Consider the following 19,293-nt stretch of genomic DNA (forward strand, 5'->3'; position numbering starts at 1 on the left):
GAAACCATGGGACCTATGTTTCTTTGGGCTTGGCTTACTTCACTTAATATAATTTTTTCCAAGTCTTTCCATTTCCTAACAAATGGGGCAATGTCGTTCTTTCTGATGGAGGCATAGAATTCCATTGTGTATATATACCACATTTTCTTGATCCATTCATCTACTGAGGGGCATCTGGGTTGGTTCCTTCACATTTTTATTTTCTTACTTTTCTAAAGTTCAGGTTAGTAGGAGAAACATTACTAAACCCTGCCCAGTACTCAATAAATTTTGTATTTCCCTGAAATTAATGACAGGTGGGATAGGGACTAGTGTTGACTTATTACTTTTGCAGTAAAATTTTGTGGTATCGGATGGAGAATATATAACTAATTCTGTCTAGTAGTAAGCCCTTCTTCTTTTCTTGCTAGTATGGGTTTGAACTCTGGGCCTGGTGCTCTCTCACCTTTGTTTCTCATGGTTTGTGCCCTACCACTTGAGCCATACCTCTATTATAAGAGTCTCAAAAATTTGTCCTGACTGTCTCAGAACCTCAAGTGTCAGATGTTAGTCTCTGAGTAGTAAGAATTAGAGACATGAGCCACAGGTGCTTGTTTTGCTTAGCTTATTCATTGTGATAACAAATACCCCAGAAAACAACATAAAGGGAATAAAGACAACACTTGGCTCAGGATAACAAAGATTGTAGTCTGTGATTGCCTGGCTCTATTGCTTTGGGTCTGAGATGAGGCAGAGCATTATAGTGTTTAAGGGAATGTACATATACAGTACAGTAGGAAAGGAGTGGACTTAGACATCACTAGGAGTGATATCTTCTAGTGGTCTTCTTCATCTTACTAAGTCTCACCCCTGAAAATTTCTATCACTTCCCAGTAATGTCATCAAATTATGAATCTATCAATTGACTAATACATTAGTTTGATAAGATCCAGAAACTTAGACAACTAGGAACCAAGCTTTCAAAATACTTCTTGTAAACTATAGCATGTATAAAAGACTGGGCTCAGACAATTTTATTTACACCAGCCAAGATGTCAGTCAGTTGTGCCAACTACTAGGATCTGTAACTAGTTATTAAATTTGGGTGGACAATCTCATCAAGTGGTCAGTTGTGCCACTGTGTTGTCTGATTTTTGGGAAGAGTTAGTGTTTCTTCCTTTTTGGTAGTATATGAATTTACAAATTTCCATGGAAAACAGCGCAAGGCACCAGGTCTTAATTGATGTTCCCTATTTCATTTTTTTTTTGACATTTAAAAAATTAACAATTTTATTTTACAATTCAAGGATATTGATTCATGATGGCCCAAGATCAAGACATTTTAACTAATGAATCAAGTGACTATATTTTTTAACATAATAGTATAAAACTTGTACATACTATAGAGTGATGTTTGGCTACATTTATAAATTATACAGTATTGAAACCAGGGCAAAAGTTTTATCTCTTCAAAGCAAACTTCCTTTCTGGCCTTCCCTCCATCCCTCCTTCCCTCCCTCCCTTCCCTCCTTCCTTTCTCTCTCTCTCTCTCCCCCCCCTTTCCCTTCTTCCCTCCCTCTCCTCCTACCCCTCTCTCTTCTAATTGTGATAATGGGGTTTGAACTCGGATTCTGGTCTGATTTGCTGACTCAGCTGGGGCTCTACTTATTTATGTTTATTTTTGTTAACTAGTTGAATAAAGGGGTTTGGGCCTGGGAAGGTAGCTCAGTGGTAGAGTGCTTGCCTTGCATGCATGAGGCCCTGGGTTCAATTCCTCAGCACCACATAAGCAGAAAAAAGCTGGAAGTGGAGCTGACACTCAAGTGGTAGAGTGCTAGCCTTGAGCTGAAGAGCTGAGGGACAGCTCCCAGGCCGAGAGTTCAGGCCCCACGACCGACCAAAAAAAAGGGGGCGGTTTCAATTCCAGAAGTCAGGTGATGAGTACAGTGCTTTTTGATTAATGTCATCCCATCCATCATATTCTCCCATCTTTCCCTATCCCATCCTTACCCTTGTTATATACTTTGATATTCCCTACTTTATGTTTCATCATTTAAAGATTTTTAAATTTTCATTTTGTGTTACCTTAGTACTCTTGTGCTGAAAATAAATGTGTAATCATAGCTGCTTCTGCTTCTTGTAAAGTGTCACCTGCAGTGTTTCCAGGTAATGTCCTTAGCCTCTACTGTTCTGCCCTTGTTACCTAGGCTGTTGTCCGGCTCCTTGAAATTCTTAGGCCTATTGGAATACTGATAAAAGTACTTTTATTGTGCCCCATATTTATGTCAGTTATTCACAGGTACCTGAGATGAAGTTGCCTTCTGTGTATATGAGCGCGTGTGCGCTCACGCGTGTATGCACGCACATGTGCATACTGTCCTAGGGCTTTAACTCAGGGCCCAGGCACTGTCCCTTAGCAATTTCTCTCAAGGCTAGCATTCTACACTTGAGCACAGTACCACTTCTGCCTTTTTTGAGTAGTTTATTGGAGATGAATCTCACTGACTTTACTGTTCAGGCTGGCTTTGAACTATGATTATGATCCTCAGATCTCCAGATTCTCAAATTACATGTGTGACCCATCAGTGCCCAGCTTGAAGTTGCTTTTGATATTTCTGATGTTTATTCTTTAGTATCTAGTAAAAACAGTATCTCTTTGATCCTTGTTTCTTACCCTTACCTATCATTTACTCCACTTTTAATTGTTCTAGACTCTTTAGAGTAATCTTAAGTTAGGCACTCCTTTCTTCCTTTCTCTCTGCTTTTTTCTTCCTTCAGTTCTCTTATAGTAGCTCCTGTAATGCTAGAATTAAAGTCAGTGAGTTCTGAATTCATTAAAAAAGAAAAAGAAAAAGTTCAAGCCAAGTGATGGTGGCTGGGAACCAAGATCTGCAGATCTTGGTTCAGTTTAAAGCCATACTAGACAGCAAAATCCATGAGACTTACCTGTGGCTCAAGTGGTAGAGCACTAGCCTTGAGTAGAAAAGCCAAGGAGTTTATATAAATAAATGATTGTCAGTAGTGAAAAAGGTATCTTTATCTTTAACCATAATTATGAATTCATTAAATCAGATTATTTTAAATACTAATTCTACTCAAGATTGTTGTTAATAGATAAGAGAGATGCAACGGACTCACTCTATATAGATTTCATCATTTTTCCCCCCTTACAAATTGTCTCATGCCATTCTATGGACATATGGAAAGGTGGGAAAGAATTAATATTAGTAATTGACTACATGCCTTTGCTAAAGAATATTAATTCATGGTCCTTAATATATAACTGAAGGTTCTGAACTTGGTCCAATTATGTCTGTATGTATGAATTATTTTTTGTTTGTAATTTGATGGTAACTTGAAAATTTTCCCTTTTAGATTTATAAGGTAATGTAAAATGAGTAAAATTTGATGTGTTTCCTAAGGTATACTAAGTATAGAACATGTTTTTTATAAAATGCTCTCAACTTCTTATACTAAAGATTTCTAAATACTTCTTGATTTTTACCCTACAGGTGGTTGAAGATTATGCTGGAAGATGGCAGGTCCCTTTGCCCCAGCTTCAAGTTCTTCAGACTGCACTTTGTTGTTTCACATCAGCCAGTGCATCGTTCCCAGATGAATGTGAGCACGTACAATATGTCTTGAGTAGTCTTGCTGTGTAAGTACTCTTTACTTCTAAACACATCTGTTGATGTATCTTAAGAATAGATTTTTAGGGGATGGGAAGGTGGCTCAGTGGTAGAGCGCTTGCCTTGCATGCCTGAGGCCCTGGGTTCGATTCCTCAGCATCACATAAGAAAAAAGAAAAAAGCTGAAGTGGCGCTGTGGCTCAAGTGGTAGAGCACTAACCTTGAGTTGAAGAGCTGAGGGACAGCGCCCAGGCCCAGAAACCAGACCCCCCCCCCCCGAAAAAAAAGAATAGATTTTTATGAGTCAAGCAGAAAAGGTCAGTTAAGTTGATATTAGGGAAATGAACCCTAAGATACGTATTGAAATGTTTTTTTTTTCATGCAATTGTTTCTAACACATTTATAAGATTATTTCTTTGTTACCTTGTATGTCCCTCCCCCACGGTATAACCCCTGCTTTCACTGTATTTGATGTTGTTATAAGTTGTGGAGGGGAAGAGAAAAAACAAATCATTTAAATAGGGATACAGGTGGACCCATTGCAACAATGAGACTTACAAGTTGTTATGTCGAAAACAAACTTTACAACTTTGGTTGGGAGGGTGCGGGGAGGATGGGATGAGAAGGGGAAACAAAGGAGGAGGCTATATTGCTTGATAAGACATGTACTCATTTTCTTGCCCATGTAATTGTAACCCCTCTGTACAGTATTTCACACTAAAAAAAAAAAGAATAGATTTTAGCCAGGATGCTAGTGGCTCACATCTATAATCCTAGCTACTCAGAAGGCTGAGATGTGAAGATTGTGATTTGAAGCCAGTTTGGTCAGGGAAGTTTGTGAGACTATCTCTAATTAACCACCAAAAAAGCCAGAAGTGAGCTGTGGCTCAAGTGGTAGAGTGCTAACTTTGAGCACTCTACTGGCACAAAAGAGAAAAAAAAGACATTTATTCTGTGGAAGAAATCATTCATAAAATCTTAAAATGAAAATTTCATTTATTCACCTGAGTTTCTAGTTTTAATTTTAAATGTTTAATGAAATTATAGTTAAAATAGAATTGTAGCAAGCAGATGCTCAGATCTCTGCAAGCACTTTGCTTTTTTAATTCTGTAGAATATCCTGTCAAGCTTAATGCTATCCCAGTATTGAACGATTGAGGTCATGCTGGTTAGCAGAGAACTACCATGGTCTCTAAAAACAGGCCTATTTCTTTAAAAAAAATACTTGTAGAGAATTTGAATTAAAATTACCTTTCTTGGCCTGGTGCTGTTGGCTCACTCATGTAATCCTTGCTATTCAGGAGGCAGAGGTCTAAGGATTGTGTCTCGAAGCCAGTTTGGGCAGGAAAGTCCATGAGACTTTCAATTAACCACTTCAATTAACCCCCAGTAAACCAAAAGTGGTGCTGTGGCTCAAAGTGGTAGAGCACTAGCCTTGAGCAAAAAAGCTTAAGAACAGCTGTCAGGCACTGAGGTCAAGTTTCCTTGTACACTGTATAAGGGACCATGTTGGAATTACAGAATAACCTCTCCAGGCATCAGACCTGCTGGTGTCTTGCTTAGCCTCCAGAATTTATTTGTGAGTCAAGCAAAATTGTACTAATTATAAATTATCCAGTCTCAGGAACTGTGTTATAGTGATACTTGGGGTTATATTCTTTTGTGAGCTACCTACTTATATTTTAATCACTTTATAAGCATATTAATTGGAATTTTTCTTAATTTTCATGAGCTCTTTATATATTTGTGATATATTCGTGATATTAAGCTCTTTTGTGATATAAGTTGCAGTATATATTTTACATTCATCTTTGCTTTGGCCATAGTGGTTATACCCTCAATAAATTTCTGAAAATCAAGGATTTTTTTGAGGGGGTTGGTTGTGGGGCTTGAACTCTGGGCCTGGGCGCTATCCTTGAGCTTTTCAGCTCAAGGTGAGTGCTCACCCACTTCAGCCACAGTGCCATTTTCTGGTGGTTAATTGGAGATTCTCACGGACTTTCCTGCTTTGACTGGCTTTGAACCGTGATCCTCAGATCTCAGCTTCCTGAGTAGTTAGGATTATAGGCGTGAGCCATTGGTGCATGGCAAGGATTTTTAACTGCAGTTAATATTTATGAATTTCCTTTATTGCTCCTAATTTTGAATCATAGTTCAAATTTGTTTTTCTATAACCAGGTTATATTGGAATTCTGTTACATCTTTATGTTTTACTTTCTGGGATCTCTTTTAGATCATTATTTATTTAGATCATTATTAATTAAAATAAGGCTTATTTGAACACAGACACTGCAATATCTTGACAATTGATCTGATAACTGAGACAACTACTGACTATGTGGCAGGTAGCATATATACTGTGGATACCCTGCATAAAAGGATGATCCATGTCTCCTTTGGACAGTGTACGATTAAACCACATTACTTAGAACAGCACATGATTTTGAACTTACAAACGGTCTAGTTCAAAAATTTCCCATGCAATATTTTTTTATGTAAGTTGACCAAAGAAAACAAAATCAGTCATGGGTGAGTAGTTTAATGAATATGCCTGCATCCTTGCTGAACACTTTTTTTAGGTTTTTTTCTTTATTGATATAGATACAAAGATTGTCATTAATATTCTCATTTATATTTGTATTATATTCCATTATATGGGTGTATTTGAAATTAATATACTTTTTCCTTGATGGCCAACACTTGGATTTCTAGATTTTGCTTTTAAAAATCTGATATTAAGGTTTGTCTTCAAGTCTTTGAACTTACATGTCTTTAGCTGGAAGGATGGAATTCTTGTAATTGGAACTGCTAGGTCAAATGACATGTGTACAATCTTAAATTATTGTATTGCTCTTAAAAGAGGTAGTTCCACTTATAATCCCTTCAACAAGTCATAATGGCTTGGTTTGTACACTAAAAAGACATCAAAGAACACATAAACTATTGTTTTAAAAAGAAGGGGCTTTTCATCTTTATGGTTTTTACTTAAGTATGTGTGAGGTAGAACAGTTTTCCATGCTTGAAAAAGATTCACTTCACTTTTCTGTGCAGTATATTATCATTTTTAATAGAAGTGACTTTTTTAGACTTAATAGTTAATGTCTACCTTTTAAAATTTTAGTCTTAATTAACAGTTTTTATTTTATTTTATTTTTTTTGGGGGGGGGCGTCCGGTTGTGGGGCCTGAACTCTGGGCCTGGGCGCTGTCCCTCAGCTCTTCAACTCAAGGCTAGCGCTCTACCACTTGAGCCACAGTGCCACTACCGGCTTTTTTCTTTTTGCTTATGTGGTGCTGAGGAATTGAACCCAGGGCCTCAAGCATGCAAAGCAAGCACTCTTCCACTGAGCCATCTTCCCAGCCCTACAGTTTATTTTAAAGGTAAACCATTTATAAAAACACAATTTAAGCCAGGCACCAGTGGCTCAGGTCTATAATCCTAGCTACTCAACAGGATGAGATTTGAGAATTGTGGTTTAAAGCCAGCCCAGACAGACAAATCAGGAGACTTTTTTTTTTTTAGTTGGAGATTTAAACAGAAAGCAAAGGTGGGAGTAGAGGCATGGCTTATGTGGGTAGAATGCCAGTCTGGATCTAAAAAGACCAGTCATAAGCCATGTATTCAAGTCCTAATACTACCAAAGGGAAAACAAGAGAAAAGAGGGGAGTATGTGTGGTGGCAACATATAAAGTATTAAAAGCACAAGTATTTAAAGTATTTTCTAAGTAATTTATTTAAAAAGGAGGTACCAGAAAATGGGTACTACTATGAAAGGGCTAATCAGGGTAAGTTTGAAGTTTGGAATTTTGTCCTTTATTAGATACGTGCTTTCATAGTGATCTTCCTTCTGGTTTTGTGTAAATTTTATCCATCCTTTAACATTCTTGGGTTAAACTAGACTTTGTTGACTAGTTTAGACAATCCTTCCATAATCATTCTATTATTCATCTCTTCATTTTAGGAGTTTCTTTGAGTTGCTGCTGTTCTTTGGAAGAGACGAGTTTTATGAAGAGCCTTTAAAGGATATTCTTGGATCATTCCAGGTAAAATAGTTTAGAACTTCACATTTTTTCTATGTCTAAAACTCTCCCCTGAAAAAGTTTACTGGGTATGTAAAAGTTTGGCTTATAAGTTTTTATGGCTGCTAAGGTTACAGTGTTTAAGGTCCTATTTTTCCCGGCAGATAGTTAAATATCTTAAGGTTAATTTTTAACTGTATTTCCAAGCAGTTCATAGCCAAGATTCCAATTTCACATGTGCTAGACCAGAGCTGCTACCAGGCCTGTAGATACCTGAGTACATTCTGGCATATACAGTAGCTGCTGTAATTTAGAACTACCCAGGTAAGAAAGTATTTTTCTTGCATAGACTACAAGTAGACTACACCATGTTAGTTTTTTCCTGTGGTGATATCCAGATTTTCTCTTCTTATAGTAAACTTCTAAAGCTAAGAAGCCTAGTTTTCATTTTGTATCTGGGTAAGAGAAAGGAGAATAAAACTAGTAGGTAAGGAGGACAAATTGTGCGTATGTAATGAACATTAGGTCTTTTAACATTTACTTGGGGATCAACCCTGGCACTCTCTTGTTAACTTATTTTTCTTCAACAGATTCCTATAAAACTCCATTTTGATCAAAAAGTTATTAATAGTGTATCTGCTTTGACACATTTCTAGCTGTTTGCAAAACTTTTACCTACATAGTAAAGTCTTTACTAGACATGTAACATAATGTAGACTCTCAAACCATGAACATTGGAGTAGACTAGTATAATTTTTATTTCTACAGAACAGTAATTAAATTATTATGGATTGAAATAACCAGTGGAGGATGATCTGGGCAAGTGAGACAGTGGAAAGATAGGAATTAGCCAGGTGTGGTTTGTTGACAAGGCTATAATCTTAGTACTTGGGATCCTAAGGCAAAAGGATAGAAGTTTGATGCCATTCTGTTCTAGCTAATTTCCCCTTCCCCCTAAAAAAAGAAGCATTAAGGGAAACAAAAATACAGGATGTAGGTATGTTTTTGTAGGAGAAAGTGACATGAGAAAAAGTCATAGGCAAGAAAATGCAAGATGAATTTGGGACATGTGGCCAAGACCAGCTGAAGATAAGGATTTGCTGATGTGTAATAGGTAAATGAATAAATGTGAGGTTAAGAAATGAGAATTTTGTGCTTTGGTAACTGCTGAAATGTTCACGTTAATATACAGGGTCAGACAGCTTTACAGACACATAATCACTTCTTTAAAATGGCATCAAGGACTTAGGGTTTGGCTCAACTGGTTAATTGGCCCTGAATTCAAGCTAGAGAACAGTCAATAAACAAGCAAAAATTCAAAATCTTCCTTCTGGAGTAAAACAGTAAGCCTGTTCCACAATTTATTCTGAAAGAGAAGCAAGGTATAAAGAGTCTAAAAGATAGTATGCCTATATGCTCTAGATTATGTTGTGACTTTTATAGTGATTTAAATGCTTATTCACTTTAGTGGAATTGAATTGAATATTGCTCCAGAAAGTTGTCAGAGTATTCAAAAACAGATTGAAAATATTTCTGGGCTTTTTTGTCCTCTTTCATTATGATTTTTTAAATAGACCACAGAGGTTTTTGTTTGTTTGATTCTTTGTCTTTTACCGGGACTAGAATTCAGGACCTCAAGATCTCACTTGGCTTTTTTACTCAAGGCTGGTGATCTACCACCTGATCCATACCTCCACTTCCATCTTTTTTGGTGGTTAATTGGAGATAAGAGTCTCACAAACTTTTCAGCGCAGGCTGGCTTTGGACCTGGATCCTCAGATCTTAGCCACCCAAAGTAGTTAGGATTACACTAGTGAACCTGTAATGAAATGAAGAGATTTTATATTACTACTTTCATCCAGAGCTATCTCCCATAGGAGTGTTTCCATAATATCCACCCAAGAAATACACTCATGTTTATGTGCACACACAAAAAAGAAACTCTTGTTTAGAACTTATAAAGTTATTTTGTGAGACAAGGTCACTGGGTGACCTAGTTACTAGGTCACTAGGTGAAACTGGCTAACTAGAATGTACTTGCTAGTGCCCTTGCTCTCTGCAGAAACTAAAATTTACTCATACAATTTTTTTTTTCATACCCCGGTTCTTTTCCCAAAAATAGTTTTTCCATTAGGTAATACTTCATCCCTGCTTCAATGGGAACTTTTTCCTTAGATTATACTTATCCCTGCTTCAGTGGATTTTCTGAATCCTGTTATCTATATATTATATAACCTTTGGCATTAAAACCTATTTGCATATGAATAGAGTTTTGTTCCCCCCTCAACTTAGGTTATAGTAATAATACTTTCTCCTTTATATCTTCCTATCTGTCTTATTTGGCTATCAGTTATTTTATTGACAATGATGATCAAGTTTAGTTTTTAATCCCTTTAAATTCCAAATCAAAAATGATTTTTCTCTCTTAGGAATGCCAGAATCACCTCAGCAGATATGGAAATGTGAATCTGGAACTAGTGACTCGAATCATTAGAGATGGTGGCCCGTGGGAAGATCCAGTGTTGCAAGCTGTTCTTAAAGCTCAGCCAGCTTCTCAGGAGATAGGTATATCAAAGACTCAATATCAAAACTGGGGTTTGTGAGAAGCAAACATAATTTTATTATCTAAGTAGAATAATAATTTTTAATATTTATGATAATGAATAATGTATTTCAAGTAAAGAATGTTTAATTAGTTTTTCCAAGTTGGCCCAAAGTAATTTTTAATGCCAACGCAGGTACATACATTTATAATCATGGGATTTAAAGTATTAACATATTTATTGGATGTTGTTTACAGGGACTTTTATTTCAGTTGCTTTAAATAGGAAAGCCTTTTTAAGAAAAAAACAAATCAGAAATGAATTTTCACAAAAGCACATGGAATCTAACTTACATAGGAGAAACCTTTCTGGGGTCATATGTGCTATCATTATACAACAAAGCTCTTAGAAGCGTTTTTGTGAGAGCTAACATTGAATTTTTTTGTCACCACTTCTATGGTATATACACTACCAAATAATACATTCTGTAGTTAATTCAGTGCTTCTGTGAAGAGTACTTATATTTATTAAGTATATATTAAGAATATATTTATTATTTTTCACTTGAATGGCTATAGGATGACTGATGAGTGAGCTAATTATTTCAATTCTAGATCTTATGGAGCAGTATTTATCACTTTTGTCTCAGGTCCTTATTGCCTAGTTTTTACAACATAACTCTTAAAACACAGATCATAGTGGACTATGCACCAAAAATTTCTTTTTGAGATAGGAGCTGCTGGTGGTTGTTTCTATATAGTTAACCCTTTTGTTTTTCAAACTATAATATTTGATACCATCATATTGGATCACTAAAATTTAGAATGTAAGCTCAGCAGAAGTGAATTAGCAAGAAGTTTAGTCAGATCTTAATCTGGTAAAACATTCATATTCCAGAATAACTAGATTACCATTTGGCTTAGGTTAATAGATGGAGTGGGTTAGTGTGGAGATTGATTGGACAAGTTGTTGATTCTCAGACTTAAGAGCAAACAAGCCCTACTGTGGGTATAAGGCTATGATGCTGAGAAGAGGAGACAACATGGAAAGTGAGACAACACTATAAGAAAAGGATCAGGATATAAGTAATAGTGGTATGGAGAACCAAAAGGATACAAAAGAAAGCTCTGATGTGTGAATCTTGGAAAGAAATTAAAGAAAAAGAACAAGACAGTTGGAATCTAAGAGAACAAGTTGGATTACTAGGAGAAATTATGAGGAGTCAAATATAAGAAAGTCAAAGGTCACAGCTGGAAAAAACTGAAAAATATAGCTTGAGAAGATAGAGAGTAGAAGTAAGACAAAGCTTCAAAAGATGTGCATAGAAGGAAAAAGGATGTTTAAGGTTTTAGGGTAGTTTTTAAGCTTTTCTAAGTAGGTGCTAGAACGAATTTCTGATTGGTTTGATGGTTGATGTCCCTTTTGGTTGAGAATCATTGAAATTAAAATAATGAATATTCCTTTCTTAACTTCACTAGCTTACCTCTTTTTGGGGAAAGCTATTCTACAGTCTCATTAATATGAATGATTCTAACTAGTGCTCATTAGGGTAAAGATGAGAATGAAGTTTAATTTTTGTAATAACTTCAAGTGATTATCATACATTTGTTTAAGCAATTGTTTAAGCCAGAATAATACATTACTTATAATCAACTTGGTTGTTTAACATATATAATTTTAAAATTTGAATTAAAAACCATAAAATATAGACTCCAGAATTGGCTTTGTCACGTGCAAATTTTTGTCTTTAGAGGAGTTATTTTACATCTTGGAAGCTCAGTTTTTGATCTCTACAATTCCTGTCATATATTGTTGTTCTAAATAAACTTGGAGAGTTAAGGATATTTTTATGCTTTGAAATTCTCTGAATATATAAATTACTAATTATACTTGGTACTACAAGAACACATATTAATAAGCAATCCAATTTGGCATTATTTTGGATTACTTTAAAAATAATGAAATACAACATATCTAGCTTGTCATTGGTTTATATTTCTTTATAATTAATCTGAATTAGTGTGGTTTCAGTGTGCTAATTTAAGATTCAGTCTTCTAATCATATACTAATGAAAATTTTGGGCTGTGAGAAATAAATTGTATAATCCTGCTATTTGAAACATACTTTTAATATATTAATAAACTAAAAGAAGAATTTTTTTCTTTTCAAAATTTTTATTATTTTCCCATGTAATTGTAACCCCTCTGTACAGCATTTTCACAATAAAAAATAAAATATTATATATACACATGCAAAAAAATTTATTATTTTTATTTTTTAAATACTTTTTGTTTTTTAAACTGAGGAGTCATTAACATATCTTAAGTACTGTTTTGGTGTCATCTTCCTAGCCCCACAACTGAATATGCTAAGGAAAATGTTATTGAATTCAATAATGTGTTAATCACCTTAAAATACCTTATTTCAGTGGTAAAGCTTCAAACAACAACGTTTGAATCTTTTTCAAAAGTACTAATCTGTTTTCTTTTTCAGTAAACAAATATTTAAGTTCTGAGAATCCACTGTTCTTTGAACTACGTGCCAGATACCTAATTGCTTGTGAACGCATACCTGAAGCAATGGCTCTTATTAAATCATGTATAAATCACCCAGAAATGAATAAAGACTTGTACTTCCATCAAGCCCTCTTCACATGTCTGTTTATGTCACCTGTAGAAGATCAACTATTCCGGGAGGTAGTAAGACTATTTTTGCCTATTATCATTTTAACCCTATCTAAAACAAACATTATTGTCCAATTCCTTTTGTGGTAATAGTAAGGATTTCAGTATCATGTTATCTAATATTACCTAGAACCATTCTTTAAATATCCTGAAATAAGGCAGAATCTGATTTTTCCAAATGATAAAATTTAGAAAATACGAGTATTAGTCTAGTATTGTGACAAAAGAAGTCAAATACAAAATAAGATTTTGCCTATTAAAGTACTAAGAAATATAATGGTTTTGTTTATTTTGTTTCTTTGAGATGCAAGAATTATCTTTTCGTAATACTCATGGCCATTAATGATATTACAGATACTAAGGGTAAAAAAGTGTTTGTAGACATAGATAGTATGTAGTGGAACTGTAAGACCATAAATATAATTCTGCACAGTACATCATCATCATTGTAGAAGAAAACTAAAAACTCATGAATGTGCTCTAAGAAATTTTTAAACACTTTTGCAACTAGATTTTTAGTTATTTTAAATTATAATGCTTTTTACTTTATTCTTACAGCATTTAATGAAAACTGACTGCAAGAATGGAATTGATATCATCTGTAACACTGAGAAAGAAGGCAAGACTATGTTAGCCTTGCAACTCTGTGAATCCTTTCTTATTCCACAGCTCCAGAATGGGGATATGTATTATATATGGTAAGTTTACACAATACAGAAGTGAAATGGTAAAATGGGAAACAGAAAGAATACTTGATTAATAGAGTTTGGACTGTAGGTATTTTTAAAAAATGCATGTAAAAATGTTAGGCTGTTTTTAAAAAACTGATAGGGCATTGTTAAAAGAACTAGGTATTTGTAAAACTCCCATGCCACAATTGATAGATTAAATCTTTAAGGTATTTTTTATAATCAAACAATTATGTTTGAATTTGAATTTAAGTTTCACTTGGAGCATGTGGTTTATTGTAAAAATACTGTACAGAGGGGTTACAGTTACATGAGTAAGATAATAAGTACATTTCCTATTGAGTACTGTTACCCCCTCTTTTGTTTTTCCCCTACCATCCCCCCCCAACTTCCCCAACTCTTCCTCCCCCACCCCAAGTTGTAAAGTTCATTTTCAACTTAGTGAGTTTTTTTTTAATTAAACTATTTACGAGCTAGGATATTTGAAATTGCAGTTTAGCTTGCAATCATGTTATTTAAAATGTAAATGGTTTTTAATACTATAAGTGAAATCCAAGAGTATAATTATTCTGATTCCTTTCCTTCAGGACACACACGCGCGCGTGCGCGCACACACACACGTACAACCAACCAACAAAAAAATGACCACGTTCTCATGAAAGCAAAGGAAAAAAATACAAGAATTTGTACTTTTTAGAAGGGATCTTAAAAATAGTGTTGGACATAGATAGCCTCTAAGTATAGAAGTATGTGGCTCTTGAGCTGTTGTTCTGGCATTTCCTTCTTTGTCTTAGTTTTCTGTTTCTTTTTTTTTTGACCAGTCCTGGGGCTTGAACTAAGTAAGTATTGTCCCTGACCTTCATTTGCTCAAGGCTAGCACTCTAACATTTGGGCCACAGCACTATTTCCAGCTTTTTCTGATTAGCTTATTGGAGATTAGAGTCTTAGGATCCTGGTGCTGGTGCCTTATGCCTATAATCCTTGCTACTAAGAAGGCTGAGATTTAAGGATCGAGGTTCAAAGCCAGTTCTGGCAGGAAAGTCCATGAGACTTTTATCTCCAATTATCACTGGAAATGGAGCTGTGGCTGAAAGTGGAAAACTGGAAGTAGAGCTATGGCTAAAAGTAGTAGAGCACTTGAGTGAAAAAGCTCAGGGACATCTCTCAGGCCCTGAGTTTAAAACATATAACTGACTCCCCCCCCAAAAAAAAAAAGTTTTATGGTATTTCCTGCCAGCCCTGACTTTGAACCTCAATCTTCAGATCCCAGCCTCCTGAGCAGCTAGGGATTATAGGTATGAGCCGCTGGCACCTGGCATTTTCTTTTTCTTTTTTAATTTCATTTTTTATTGTTATTATAAACGTGATGCCCAAAGGGATTACAGTTATGTAAGTCAGGTAAAGAGTACATTTCTTTGTGCACAGTATCACCCCTTGCCTTGTGCTCTCCCACCACCACCCATAGTGTCTCATGTCTAATGAATATCACTGCTGCATTTGGTCACCCTTTGTCCCTCCATTTCTGTGTTGCCCTTACCCTCCTAAAGACAGATAAATGAACAAGACAAAGAGAAAAGAAAACATAAACAGCAACAAAGAGGTTAAAATCTCTTGATTTGACTTCCTAGAGTTCATTTTGATAAATATTATTTTATTTGATCATGTGCATACGGGCATTGTCTTTCTGTTCTTCTCCTAAGAGTATCCTCCTTCATTCTAACTGTGTGTAAAATGCCTAGTCATATATAATTTATCTTGGCCTTCTGTATTTTATGTCTAGCTTCTGCATATGAGAGAAAAGGTGCTGTTTGTCTCTCTGAGTTTGGCTTATCTCACTTAACAGGATTTTTTTTGTAGATCCACCCATTTCTCTGCAAATGACATACCTTTCTAATGGTTGTGTCAAATTCCTTTGTGTATAGGCACCACATTTTTTTTTTTTTTTGATCCACTCATCGATGTAGGGCTTCTGGGCTGCTTTAATAGCTTGGCTCTTTTGAAAAGAGCATCAAGTGTCTTTATGGTATCCTGGCTTGTGATGTTCTTCAAAAGTCTTAGTTTTGATGGCTTCCTGAATGCTAGCACCATTTTCTTCTAAAAGTTAGTTTTTTAAATTTTAATTGAAGAACAGAAATCAGCTACAAAGTGTATTTTGACTGTGTTTTTTTTTTTTTTTTTGGTGGGTCCTGGGGCTTGAACTCTGAGCTGGGCACTGTCCCTGAGCTCTTCATCTCAAGACAAGTGCTCTACCACTTAAGTCACAGCACCACTTCTGGATTTCTGTTGGTTAATTGGAGATAAGAGTCTCATGGACTTTTTTTTTTTTCCTGAGCTGGCTTTGAACCACAATCTTTAGATCTCAGCCTCCTGAGTATCTAGGATTACAGGTGTGAGAATGTATTGGTAGTTAACGTAGTAGGGTACTGTTCTTTCTAAAAATCTGAGCAAAAGAAAATGTAAGCTTCATTGGACTTTTGGACTTAGAAATCAAGTTTTTAGAGTGGGTTTTCTTGGTTATATTCTTTCAAAATCCAACATACAAGTAAATCTGAAATCCTATTTTGTAAATTTATTCATAATGGAATTTTATAATGGTATTCTGAGATTTCTGCTTTTCTTGCTAGAAAGCTGAAATACATGATAGTCCTCACTTGACAAACTTCCTAGAATCTTGGGAAATGTTTTCTGTTCTTTACAGAAGTAGAAGAGAAGAAAGGCCTTTGTCTTTAAAAAATTGTTACCTGAATGGTCACAAGTTATTTTTTGGACAAGTTAGAAAGTATTCTTTAGACATTTCTAATATGTTAAATATTCATTTACAAAATATGTCCTATCATTTCTAATTATTGTATTAAAACCTTTTGCAGAGATATGTCTTATGAAATACATTTGATCTGTTTTTCTTCGTATCCCTTTTAGAAAATGAGGGTACTTAATTTACAATATTTCTCAGCATCCTTTATCTCATTCCAGTGGATAGCATTTAGGAATACAGGAGTTATCAAATCATAAGGAGGAGGATATAGCTCTGTAGTAGAACAGTTGATTAGCACGTGTGCATGCCTGGGTTCAATTCCCCTCCCCCCCCCACCCACACATACACACATATACACTACACATTTAAAAACTGAAAAAAATATAAAAAGATGTTGAATAGTAATAATCTCAACTTTTATTTATAAAAACTAGATTAACAAGATAAAAGTCAAATAGCTAGTACAAAATGGCATGGAAAGTTACACAGACAGTTTTAAATCAATATAATCTATATCTAACTACTGTAGGGAAGTTGGTATTGAAAGGTTATCATATACAGTCAATCTTCAGCTATTTTCCAAAAATTAGCTTTTGTCATCATTTGGCTTCAGTCTTTCCTGCTGCACACCAGTAGGTACAACAGCAGTTCCCAAGCTTCATGTTGTAGAGTTGAATACCCTCAGGGACACTGGCCTGACTAAGGTCAGTTCCTCCTATCTAAATTAACATACTAAAGGATAAGGAAGGGTCAGGGGCAACCAGAAGACACAGCTACTAGGTTCCACCATGATGTATTAGGTTTATTCCTGGAAAAAGGTGGCTCACTATGAACTGCATATTACTACTCCAGGTAGTGTATGCTGTATTGAAATTAAGGTCTCCAGCTGGACACATGGCTTAAAATACTAGAGCTTTACTTGTCTTTCTAACTCAAAGCTATGAGTTTTATGAGTTCAAACCAGAGTACTGTCTCTACTCTCTCCCAAACACACACAGGAGTATATTAATAAAGTCTCTCTTCTCGATCCTGATCATGCCACTATTTCTACTATATAATAGGTCAATAAAATTTAACAGTTGAGAAATAGATCTTATAAAATGTATACAAGGAAGCATATGATGAGTATGAAATCAGTAATGGGGATAAGGTCTATTCTGAAAACTTCCATATTTTTGAAAACTTCCTTATAGATTCACGTTGATAGATCTTTGAAGAAAGGGCTCATCTTAGAAATGATAAAGTATGGTCCACATAAAGCAATTAGCATAAACAAAAGTGAGAGTAAAAGGAAACACTCTTTTTGTGTGGGGGCTGTCTTACTTATAAAATATATTAAATAGTATATAGCTTGCCTGTTTAAAAGTACTATAGGTTAACAGGAAGCATCAACTAAAGCATTCAACTTCAGAATCAATACTAGAATGTACTTGATTTCGTATTAGTTTTGATATCTATATTGAAAAGTCTATAACATTTTCTAAATTTGCACATAGAAAATGAAAGATGGTTTTCAAGTTCTACCATCATATTAATATATTAGAATTTGATATAGTACTACATAGATGTTTTAGATATATCATGGGATTCATTTATTTTAAATTTTAATTTCTGATATTTCTTTTTTCCCAACTTCTATTAACCTCATATAGGTAGCAAAAGGTAATACAAACTTATATCTACATACATATATATATGTGTATCTCCACTTCGTATAGAATCAGGAAAAAAATAACTGTATTTAAATAAACTGTATTTTTGATATTTCTCTTTTTTTTCTATTTACAGGGAGTTGATTTTCATATGGAGTAAACTACAGCTTAAATCTAATCCTTCAAAACAAGTTTTTGTAGATCAATGCTACCAGCTTTTAAGAACAGCAACTAATGTGAGAGTCATATTTCCATTCATGAAAATCATTAAAGATGAGGTAAATAGGATATATTTATCCCTTGAGTTTTAAATTAAACTAAATGATAGTTTACTATAACCTGAATATCTTAAAAAATTTATTTGATCACAAAATTCAAGATAAGGAGGATTTTTTTTTTACCATCTTCTTCATGTATTAGATCTTCCTCTCTACCAGTTCCAAACTCCCAACACAAGACAAGGGTATATAGGAAAAATAACTGAACTACAGAAAAAAATATATAACTTAAAAATTAGTAAGGGAATGATTGCTACCAGAAGAACTATTATTTCTTTTCTACTGACTAAATATTTTATCACCTTTAACATTATTCTACATTCTGTTTGTAGAATCTTAATTATTTTGCAAATGAATGTTATATTATCTATCGGAAATACTTGTTCACTGTTACTGAAAAAGTTAGTTGATAATTTTAACTGTTGTTCATGTCAAAAGGAATAATGATTTCTGAGATGCTTTAAAACTTGAGATTTGTATTTGAAGTAATTATAAAAACTCATTAGCTATTTTTGAAATTTGACCTGGTTTTTATTGGTCTACTTAGGAAAGAAGTATAACTTACATATGAAATTCATATGGATAAGAAAGTCCATCCCTTAAATTCCTCTTCAAATACTATCAGGATTAAAGAAGAGAAATAAAGCCATTGTACACTTGTAGCACTATCAAATACACTCTTTTAGCAGGTTGATTTAAATATGTGAGAAATCAACTATGTATACTTCAATTTTTTTCTTATGATTTTTCCCTAGAAACTTTAACAAAGACTGAATAAAAAAATGAGAAAGCAAAGCTTGGCACCAGTGGCTCATACCTGTAATTCTAGCTACTCAGGAGGCTGAGATCTGAAGAGTGCAGTTCAAATCCAGCCCAGGCAGGAAAGTTCATGAGATTCCTATCTCCAATTAACCACCAGAAAACTGGAAGTGGAACTGTGGCTCAAAGTGGTAGAGCAGTAGCCTACAGTGCCCAGGCCCTGAGTTCAAGTCCCATAACTAACAAGAAAAGAAAAGAAAAATGAGAAGGATAAAACCACCTTACAGGGCTGGGAATGTAGCCTAG

At 34.8% G+C, this 19,293-nt stretch overlaps 1 protein-coding gene across 1 annotated transcript in view; it reads left to right on the forward strand.

Moving 5' to 3' along the window:
• The window catches only part of Znf654 (zinc finger protein 654), a 38,592-nt gene that overhangs the window by 10,354 nt on the left and 8,945 nt on the right, over positions 1 to 19,293 (forward strand). The window contains exons 2-7 of the mRNA XM_013024145.1: positions 3,492 to 3,637; positions 7,569 to 7,650; positions 10,056 to 10,191; positions 12,664 to 12,866; positions 13,413 to 13,552; positions 18,087 to 18,228. Of these exons, the coding sequence (XP_012879599.1) occupies positions 3,492 to 3,637; positions 7,569 to 7,650; positions 10,056 to 10,191; positions 12,664 to 12,866; positions 13,413 to 13,552; positions 18,087 to 18,228 (849 nt within the window). The remainder of the gene's footprint in view (positions 1 to 3,491; positions 3,638 to 7,568; positions 7,651 to 10,055; positions 10,192 to 12,663; positions 12,867 to 13,412; positions 13,553 to 18,086; positions 18,229 to 19,293) is intronic.

Source organism: Dipodomys ordii, unplaced genomic scaffold (assembly GCF_000151885.1).
Source record: "Dipodomys ordii isolate 6190 unplaced genomic scaffold, Dord_2.0 Scaffold73, whole genome shotgun sequence".
NCBI classification, from domain to species: Eukaryota; Metazoa; Chordata; class Mammalia; order Rodentia; family Heteromyidae; genus Dipodomys; species Dipodomys ordii.